Genomic DNA, 11251 nt, shown 5'->3' on the forward strand with positions numbered 1-11251 from the left:
TCTAGGTTCACTGCAATTGTACACTGTGCAGGAGCTAGTCACACCATCACAAAAGCATTAGGGGTTGTTGTTTTCCAGGTGTGTCTCATTGTAATTGCAATAACAACAGGGTAATGAATGCATGACAATTGGCGGCGTCCCATTAACGGCCCAGTGGTCCCTTTTTGTTCCAGTCTCTGTAGGCTATGAGTATGAGTCATGTGCTGACTACATTGTGTGGGAGAGAAGGATGGCTCAGCTGCAGGGCTTTGAGATGATTGCCTCCAACCTGGGGGGATGGTCCCTGGACAAGCACCACATCCTTAACCTACAAAGCGGTGAGGGCTCTGCCTGTTCCTCTGTGTCCCACTTCCATTCAGCAGTACTGTACCCTCAGCCCACCTAACCTGACACTATTTCATACCTGGTTATCCAGTAGGAATATTGTGAAGACATTCTTGCCAACCTATTATTGTTTTAACCACCATTTCAAATGACTTGATATAGACAGACAGACAGACAGACAGACAGACAGGCAGACAGACAGACAGACAGACAGACAGACAGACAGACAGACAGACAGACAGACAGACAGACAGACAGACAGGCAGGCAGGCAGGCAGGCAGGCAGGCAGGCAGGCAGGCAGGCAGGCAGACAGACAGACAGACAGACAGACAGACAGACAGACAGACAGACAGGCAGGCAGGCAGGCAGGCAGGCAGGCAGGCAGGCAGGCAGACAGACAGACAGACAGACAGACAGACAGACAGACAGACAGACAGACAGACAGACAGACAGACAGACAGACAGACAGACAGACAGACAGACATATAATTATTACTGTATTATATCAGAGAGTTCTGTTCTATAGTGCGAAATTGCGTCAGTTTGAGATAAGCTTTTGAGAGAGCTAGTTTAATGCATCCCTCTTGACCTTGTTGAACTTTGAAGATTCCAGGAAGGACTAGACTAGTCATTCCTCTGGATATGATTGTAATTGCTAGTTGTCCTTCAACTCCAGGTGTTCTACACAAAGGGAATGGAGAGAATATCTTCATCTCCCAGCAACCGCCAGTCATTTACACAGTGATGGGGACGGGTTACTTGCGCACAATCCCCTGCCCCAACTGTAACGGCCCTGCCCTGGGTAGAAAGCTCTACGCTCCTGTCGCTATCACCTGTGGCTCTGACGGCAGCATCTATGTCGGCGACTTCAACTTCATCAGAAGGATTCTTCCCAATGGATTCGTCATCAGCGTTTTAGAATTGAGGTGACACTCCCGAGCAGTAGTTAAAGATGCTTTTCAGTGTTTTTGTGTGATTATGTATTTGTACATTATCTCAAGGACTGAGGTTGAAGCATTCAAAATATATACTGCAATGAAAGTTGTTGTAGTGCTAGTTTGCCAAGCTATTATGCTATTGCTGCTGTTGCTATGATTGTTACATTTTTAATGTGAAATGGAAAAAGATGGGAAAATTAGTAATCTATTGTATACACAGCACATGAACGAATTGAACTGAGAAGTTTCATTGAAATGCTTTCATAAGTATAATCATGAATCGAAGAGAAGATATTTCTCCAAGGATAAGAACTAATACTCTTTCTCTCTCTTTAATACAACGCTGCTAGGAATCGAGATCTCAGGCACAGGTACGTTTTCAATACCGTACTCAGTCAGACTCAGAACATAATGTATTTTCCTGAAAACAGTTTTTTATGACACTGCAGCATGAAAAGAGCAGTGCTTCAATTGCAAACCGCCAGCCTACCTTTCATGGATGATATTCTTATTTGGTTACAGAATACAGGATTTGAAGTGAGGAGACAGTCAGTCAATATGGAAGTGTATTGACCTGGATTTAAAGCAGTTCAATGTCGGTCTTGGAGGGTCAAAATACTTTTCAGGTTTTCATCCTCTCCGTCTAATAAGGGACTAATTCAGACCTGGCACACTAGGTTAGTGCTATTAACTACCAGGTAGAAACAAAAACCAAAAGTGTTTTGGCCCTCCAGGACTAGAATTGAACAGCCCTGATTTAAAGGGAGCAAGGATTAGAAATGGGCTATCTTTGGAGAGAAATACAGACGAGGTCTTTAAAGGGTTCCTCTTATCGTAGACAAGCCCCAGCCTTTCATGTGTGCTTAGATGGGGGAGCGCCCCGCTGGAAAGGCCAGTTTAACACTGTTGTGTTGGGATGGGCTTCTCATACTCTCTCCCCCAAACAAACAGGCTCTCATGTCTCCCAGAGATATGATTCATCTTTTCATGCAGCCGTCATGTTCGCAATTGATTATTTCTCAATCAAAGCCTGTTAAAAAAAAACTCACTGAACTAGCTTTGCTTTTTCCCCTCACTGCATGTATGACATGGCACACCCAACTAAAGCCTGAGATGAGTCATTTTCCTCTGCGAATAGCCTAATGTTTACAGAGAAGGTTTCCTGGTGATGGTAGTAGATGGCATCGTTCACTGGGATGCACGTCTTCACACATACAGTAGCTCTGACTCTCTGTTAGGGATCTCATTACACAGGCCCTTAGGTTGCCTCCATCATTTTCAGTGGTGGAAAAAGTACTCAATTGTTATATTTGAGTAAAAGTAAAGGTACCTTAATAGAAAATGACTCAAGTAAAAGTGAAAGTCACCCAGTAAAATACTACTTGTCTAGAAGTCTAAAAGTATCTGATTTTAAATGTATTTCGGTACAGTGGTGGAAAAAGTACACAATTGTCATACTTAAGTAAAAGTAAATGCTTTACATCAAATTCCTTATATTAAGAAAACCAGGTGGCACAATGTTTTTATTTATTTATTATTTTACTGATAGCCAGGGGCACACTCCAACACTCATGACATCATTTACAAACGCAGTATTTGTAGTATTTGTTTAGTCAGTCCGCCAGATAGAGGCAGTGGGAATGTAAATGTGTTAAATTGATAGGTGCATGAATTGGACAATAATTCTGTTCTGCCTGAGCATTCTAAATGACACTTTGAGTACTTTTGGGTGTCAGGGAAAATGTATGTGAGTAAAAAGTACATTATTTTCTTTAGGTATGTAGTGGAGTAAAAGTAAAAGTTGTCAAAAATATAAATAGTAAAATAAAGTACAAATACTCCCAAAAAACAACTTATTAATTTGTACTTTAAAGTACTTTATACTTAAGTAATTTACACCACGGATATTTTTGTCATGATTTCAGTCACCGTTCAGTTGCAGTGGAATTACTGTAAAGATGATACAGCTGTCAGAGTGAGAGCTGTATGGATTTTAATCATATCCTCAGGTGAAAAGAATGAGTTTGTCTGTGGTTGGCAGATGTTTGTTTCGCGTTAGTGAAATGTTTAATCTCGGAACCTACAGTATGACGTGGTTCCTCTTGAGCAACCATTTAAGATGAATGACTGAAGGAAACTGAACTGGTGTTAAGTGATAAAAGCCAGCTCTTTGGGGATTGACCAGTAAATGTGTATTTCATATATACAGTACCAGGGATGGGCAACTTTGATGAGGGTGGGGGCCGCAAAAAAACGGATATCATCATCATCAGGGCCGCAGTGCCTCGTGGGTCTGCTTACCCAATTCTTAACATTTTGCCATAGGGTGGAGGCAAATGTTTGCAGATTTTTATATGGTCACTGATGGTCAGTTGGCCCCACGCTGGTCTGTAATTTGACCATGCTTACTACAAGTTTAGATAACTGGCTGCTAGACTAACTTACCGATGTAATGTAGCTGACATGGGCTAATTGAGCGACTGATGATGCACAACCACATTTCGAAACCTTGTGTAGTCTATTATTCTAACTCTCAACAGTAATTTAAGACCCCGACTGTGTTCCCCCGCAAAAAAATATATATATGTATCATAATTTTTTTATTTGTCCACGAGCCTACAAAAGGGTTGCCCATCCCTGATATATACAAACAGTACATTGTTTATGTTTTTTGTAGTGTAGACCTAAGTGATAGGCTCTTTTCTTTGCAGCTCCAGCCCAGCCCATAAGTACTACTTGGCCATGGACCCAGTAAGGGAGGCCCTCTACTTGTCTGACACCAGCAGCAGGAGGGTCTACAGACTCAGGACCCTCACAGAGCCCAAGGACCTGGCCAAAAACATGGAGGTGGTGGCAGGGACGGGGGACCAGTGCACCCCCTTCGATCAAGGCCACTGTGGAGACGGGGGCAAAGCCATCGATGCCTCCCTCAACAACCCCAGAGGTACAGCATCATCACTACCTTAATATGGCGATTAGTCTATAACTCTGAAAATAGTAAAGGGCTAACTTATTGCTTTCAATCGGAAATGACAGAATTAACCATCTAGTGTGAAGGGAGACATTTAAAAGGACACAGATATTTATACGCTCTTGGAAAAAAGGCTTTCAAAAGGGTTCTTCGGCTGTCCCCATAGGAGAACCCTTTTTGGTTCCAGGGAAAACCCTTTTGGTTACATGTAGAACCCTCTGTAGAAAGGGATCTACATGTAACCCAAAAGGGCTCTACTAAAAGGGTTCTACCTGGAACCAAAAAGGGTTCTTAAAAGGGTTCTCCTATGCAGACATCTGAAGAACCCTTTTATTTTCTAGATAGCACATTTTTGTCTAAGTGTGTATGCAGAGACCAGTCCCTTTCCTGAACCTGAGAAGTATTATGATTCAGGGTCTGAATATTGACATGTATTATTAGCAGAGGTTAAATGTGCTTCTGTCTTGTCAATAGAAAATCCTTGAAATTGGTTGAAGGTGAGGCTTTGTCCACCAATGATGATCCCATTCATTTTCTGTTCTCAAACAGCAGCGGCTTTGAAGTTCAAACAGAGTGTTGCTCCTTCTTGCCAGGGTTGAAAATTCCTGTCTCCCCTCTACGGCTAATATGTGTAGGAGCCAAATGAGGGTCAGAGCAATGTGGGCACATCATTTAGACTAGCTGCAGCCCGGGCATGATGTTCCGGATCCAGCGCTGAGACGCTATTAATTCTAGCTATGTGCCCGCCCCTCCTCTCTCCTCCTCCCGGTCTCCCTCAGCCTCCCCTTCAGCCTTATCGAATGGGTTGGGAGCAGCTTAGTTAGACCACACAGCACAGTATGGCAGCAATGGAAATGAATTTCGCTGCTCCTCCAACACACAATACCAGGGATCCCATGGCCCCGTAGGCGCCAGAGTAATGCCTTTATCAGGTGATAACACACAGTCGCTGCATCAGTCCTTCACACACAGTCCCAATAACTGACTCTCCCCTTCACAGGACAGGCCTTTATAGTGCTGCTGCAGCATCATGTGACATGGTTCAATGCAGCCAGTTGATCCACCCAGCCCGGTCATGAGTAAAGATGGCAGCCAAATCCCAATCAAGATGCTACTGTAAAACCATGACTAGTGATGAAACTGTTCCTAAATCAGGGAGCCCAGGCCGGGAGGGAGCAGGATAGTGTATCGCTAACAGGATTTAAGTGTGGCTGACAGATCTGCAAAGGAGGGCAAGAGGAGGAGAGGCTGTCGTACTCCACGACGTAGCATTAACCTTCAGGAATAATGAGTATTACTGGCTGTCACAGATGCAGATGCAGTCTTTGTGAAGCAACTGCAGTCCATACGCGCACTACTGTTTGGGCCTTCATTGATATCGATGTTGTATTGACACTCTCCTCAGTCCCACGTTTCTTTTAAAGTGTCCCCAGCAGCACATAACGCATTGCAACTATTAATGATAATAGCTCCCTGAACCAGGAAACCACAACATCAGTTCATCACTGTCACCTCAGCCAGCTTTGGATTTATCCTCATTTTGTGCTTCCTGCTGCATTCTGTTGTGTTGCATAAATAGGATACCAAGAGAAAGGCTTTGGCTCATGTGTTTTTCTGCCAACTGTGCTCTTAACCAGGCTTCTATACTATTAAGAGACAGGATTGCACTTAGCAAATGGTGTTGGATGTTTTTTTTGGGGCTTAACAATCCCTAATATGTCATATTCATAGGGGTCTTGTTTTATTGATCCAGTTATGAGGACAAGATGTAAAGGTGTGATTACATCAGTGAAACAATTTGTACAGGCATGATCAAATCAGGGAAACTGTGAAGTCAATTACAATGTGCAAAAACAAGGGTTGTAATAGGCTAGCACCAGGTGGTTCTTTGAAAGAGGTGTTTTACAGACTACGCCACATTATTGCATGATGCCATACAGTAAGGGTTTGTTTTAATATAGTAACGTGAGGCTGATCGATGGCTCAGACATGGTGACACTCCAGACGGGGATGGATTAGATAGTCTTTCGCTCATAACAACAGTGAAATTGAGATCAATCCATTTCCCCTGGTGGATTGATTCCCATGTTGTTACGGTAACTGCAAATACTACATTGTTCCACCTGCAAGCGACTGTGTACTGTACCAGCTAATGGTCCACTTGGCCTGAATTTGTTCAGTATAGGCATGAGTTGTATAGAAATACACTGTATTCATATGTGGATGTTGTGATTAGTCATTTGTATGCTTTTGTTGGTGATGGTTGACAGGGTTGTTGCGACTTGGACTAGATGCTGTTAGATCTGTCATACAGAGGAAAGAATGCTATCTGTTCTCATGTTGATCTATTAAACACACTTTACCAGAGCACTTCACACAGTAGAGCTATATTCTTATTATTTGGAACAATGCTTTAAGGTAACCCTGACCTTTAGCCCAGCACTTGTGAAGGGAGAGTTTTTTTTAGCTCCTTAAGGCAGCCTGAGGGAGAAGCTTGATGATGAAAGATGACATCGGCGCACTTTTTGCTAAATCCAGCAGTGAATCAATTAGGTGTGTTGGCGGGTCTTTAGCTGATGCTCTGTCACTGTCACACAGATTGTGAGTCTTCTTTCATCAGCTTGTCAGCCTTTCTGATTGACAGAGGAGTGTGTGAATAATGTAGGCAGATGCCTTTGAATTCTCTCTCCCTTCATGCTTCAGTTTGACACACACAGAGACTTTTGTTTTCTAATTAGTATATGGGTTTATGTTATTTCTTTATGCATGTATTAGTAACAGATCTGGGTTCAAATACGTACATATTTTCTATGTATTTGAGTATTTTCAAATAAGGAGGCCCGAATCAACTACTTCTGTTTGAAGTATTTTAATTTATTCAGAAATACTTAAATACTTACTATTTTCAAATACCTGGATTAAATGCAGTGTATATTCCAATATTCAACTACTTGTCATTTCAAATAAAACACATAAAAATTCATACTTCCAAATGTATTTGAAAGTAATTGAAATACCCAAAATAGTATTTTAACCCAGGTCTGATTAGTAATATGCATGTGCCTTGTGGTCTTGTGTACATCAACTTTTTTATAAGGAGATTGAAATGTTGTTTAAATATGTGCCTGTTCCATTAAATCTAAAAGCCCAAATCTTCCTTCAGGGTTTTAAAAATGTTGTGACCCTGAAGCAACTTTTATCAGTTGATGTTTCTAATCGAACCAGTCTGAGCCCAGGTGTGAAAGGAAGGAAGTGCAAAAAGCTCTTGAAACCAAGAGAGCATCTGATCTGCTGTTTTTAGACAAAACTCAAGAGGGCATGAACAGCAACAGTTAGGAGTCATTTAAACATGGGTTAAAAGTTCTGAGGGTGTTGATTAGTGGTACATATTAAAGTGCAAGTCAACTGAGATTCACAAACAGGAAGCCAACAGACTGAATAAGGATGAGGTAGTGGCTGACTGTTGTGGTTGGAACTTGAACATAGATACGTAGCACTTTAAGGCTACTTTACATTTACATTTACATTTAAGTCATTTAGCAGACGCTCTTATCCAGAGCGACTTACAAATTCTTAAACAGTTCAAGTCTATCCATTAGATAATGCCTATCCAATGATACCAAGTCTAGGTAAGAAAGCTGTCGCTTGATGCATCTTAGTAAGGAGAAGGCAGAATAAGTGGATTATTCCAACAATTTCACAGCTTGAAATTTCACAGACTAGGGCTCTTAAGGATGAAAATATGCTTTTAAGGAAAGATAAGAGCATTGGCAGACTGATTCAAATGTGTGATAACCTGACACCAGGTCCACATGCTTTCTAATAGTCTACTCAGAACAAAAATGTGCTTTTAGAAAGTCTTGCACAAACAAAATGTGGCACACAAATACATTTTCAATCAATACACACCTGACCTAAGAGCAGTCAATAATCCTCACCCCACGGAAATCTGAGGGGTTGTTGCTTTTTCACTCTAAATTCTTCTCACAAAATACTGTAGCACACAACAAAGTACCAAATAGCATTATATCCAGACATTTCTATATTATATCACTAAGCAATAAGGCCCAGGGGGTCTGGTATATTGGCCATACACCACAAACCCCCGAGGTTCCTTATTGGCTTGAAGGGCATTCTGGAGTGGGCATTATTTCTCTATAATGCACAGTATAATTGAATGGCTATGAAATGTATTCTTACATGTATTATGTTTGACCTGCTTTTAAAAAGCAAAAGTCAAATTGAAAAACATTGGCATTGTTGAATTCAATTTTCATAATAGCAAGCTAGCAAGTCTGCTTGTTTGACTAACAAGGCCACTACTGTAGCTATCTGGTAAACTTGCTAATTCAGTGGATGTTGAACAGCTGTTCTAGTGGCAAATGGGTTATATTACATGTTGGTATAAAGGGGATAATCAACTCGGGGCTCTATGCGTTCTCTGGAAAATAATGCAACTCCATGGAAGGTTAGATCCGCTCTGCTAGCGCATAGTTGAAGACACCTTCCACGTCGTTCAGTATTTTTCTATAGAACGCAGAGCACCTCGTTGATGATCCCTTACATGTACAAGTGGCTGACTTGCTGTTTCAGACCATCAGCATCCAGGAGCCAAACTACCCTGTTTATAATTGCTTTTAACCGACTGTTACAGGAGGATATCACCATGTTAAAGATCATTGTTGAAATCCCAGGTCTACTGGCTTGTGTACTTACTGTAATATCAGCTAGATACAGCGTAGAGGATCTGTAATGTCAGCTAGATGCAGCGTAGAGGATCTGTAATGTCAGCTAGATGCAGCGTAGAGGATCTGTAATGTCAGCTAGATGCAGCGTAGAGGATCTGTAATGTCAGCTAGATGCAGTGTAGAGGATCTGTAATGTCAGCTAGATGCAGCGTAGAGGATCTGTAATGTCAGCTAGATGCAGCGTAGAGGATCTGTAATGTCAGCTAGATGCAGCGTAGAGGATCTGTAATGTCAGCTAGATGCAGCGTAGAGGATCTGTAATGTCAGCTAGAAATCTATCTGATTTTAACAGTGTATGAAGCAGTAGCTGTAATGTGGTTGAACAAACTTTCAGTGGATTCATATTGACTGGAAATATGGCGAAGAATCGATTATAAACCAAAAATAAAAGCAACACATTGATTAAGTATTTTCACGACTTAGTAGGAGAGAGTGCTTGGCCTTGAAATGAATGTTGAAGCGTTGGCTTTTTGATTAACCATAAAAAGGTGTCCCAGAAGTAGGTCAACCACTAGGTTCCATCGAGTATCTGCCAACACGTTGCTTCAAGTGGGACACAATGTACTGTAAACAAATTTGTATAAATAATGCACCCTCTTTGTTTTCCTTGGTACAATAGCAGTAGCGGTAGTAGTAGTGTTTCAGGTTATATACCAATGTAATGTATCTCCCCTCCCAATCTCAGAACACCCCTCAATTTATCCCCCGGCCTTATGCAGCCCCCCCAAAAAAATCCACACCCTTTTTGTACCCACACTTTGAAAGCCACACTGGATTTCAAAATTGTTCAATGATGAAGGTGGGCGCTTGCTATACCAGATACACAGGTCCCGTGGTTTCGTTTCAATGTGGCAGTGTTTCAAAGAAAATCTAAACCATTTTCAGCCACGTTTGTGACAGTTCTCAGCTCAAACATACATGGCCAATTATCGACCGCACGTGTGGTGCAGGAATCAATCTTGCCACACACAATAGTCCTCTCCAGAGAGAACAAGAGCTGACGGGCAATCATTTCATAGGCCGCGTCCACTTGCCGTTATCAGTGTGAGGACGGCATAGAGGCCGCCAGTGCCTCTTTAATGAGGAGGCGTGCGTGAAAGTGGCAGGAGCAGTCATCTGTAAACACATGTACGATCAGGCAGAACTCACAGATCAGTCTCTCTGATGTGGAGCAACTGGCTGTGGAAGCCAGGGAGCGACACCAGGCACCCAATCATCCCAAGCAGGCGGCTTCCCCCACCTAGTACTGCCCAGACTAGGCTGCCCTGGATATGCCCCTGTGGCAGGGACCAGGGATGGATAAGGGTCAAGAGCTTCTCCTCAAAATTAATGTTTTCCCTTCTTTATTTTATTAAATACATTGGGCAAGGTATTAATGCTGGGTCAGACCTGGTGACTGGTCAATTTATCATCTCATTTTCCACCTTTTCCCCAGGGCATCCACCTAAGCTTGTGCTGTGAAATTTCACATGATACCCAAGGTAATAGCTTTGTACTACTGGCATCTGAAGTAGTATTATTTTGTCTGTGCCATCAATTATTTGGTCTCTCTCGTTCAGCAGTGACTGTACCTCACCAGGCCAGTGTTTGGGGGTTGGGGGATTCAATGAGGTAACCTAGACATGATTAATTTACAGAGGGCTTAATCAATCATCTCTGGACAATTCATCTATTTAGTGCTACTTTTAGACCTCTCATATACATAGGTATCATATACTGTAAGTACCATAGAAAATGTATATTTGCATTTCAAATGATATTTTGAATGTATTTCATTATGACTCTATTATAAACCTAACAACTACTACGACATACATTAAGTCTACTACAGTATAGGAGAGCTTGACATGTTGGACACAGTAGAAATCCTCCGACTAGTGTAATCCTCGCGTTTCTCTCAATATGTGGAAAATGGAGAAGACCGCAGTCTAAGGTAGTATTGGTCAATAATTCCATCAACAGTATCCCTCAAATGAAAAGACGTGATTAGATCTGCTTCAACCCAGCGTTCCTGCCTGTAAGACTGGAGCTATAATCCTCAGATCCAAGAAGTAAACATGTTGCCCAGCGTATTAACAACTTCACCCCCAAGGTTACAGATATTTACATTGAGCTGTTTTGTATTTTGGAATTTTAATTAGACCAAACGAATAAGTTGAAACATGTTTTTCATCTTATTAATTTAGGAGTGTTTTGCTTACCATGGGGGGGATTCTGCTCTGCTCTCTATTTCAGTACTATCTCTGTTATTTGGGACACTCTGAAGGGT

General features: G+C 41.9%; 1 protein-coding gene across 1 annotated transcript in view; it reads left to right on the plus strand.

Moving 5' to 3' along the window:
- LOC124008975 (teneurin-1-like) overlaps positions 1-11251 on the plus strand; it is a 190930-nt gene that overhangs the window by 156042 nt on the left and 23637 nt on the right. Inside the window, exons 19-22 of the mRNA XM_046320569.1 lie at positions 174-317; positions 1002-1251; positions 1614-1634; positions 3975-4207. Of these exons, the coding sequence (XP_046176525.1) occupies positions 174-317; positions 1002-1251; positions 1614-1634; positions 3975-4207 (648 nt within the window). The remainder of the gene's footprint in view (positions 1-173; positions 318-1001; positions 1252-1613; positions 1635-3974; positions 4208-11251) is intronic.

The sequence above is a fragment of the Oncorhynchus gorbuscha genome, linkage group LG02 (assembly GCF_021184085.1).
Source record: "Oncorhynchus gorbuscha isolate QuinsamMale2020 ecotype Even-year linkage group LG02, OgorEven_v1.0, whole genome shotgun sequence".
Lineage (NCBI taxonomy): Eukaryota > Metazoa > Chordata > Actinopteri > Salmoniformes > Salmonidae > Oncorhynchus > Oncorhynchus gorbuscha.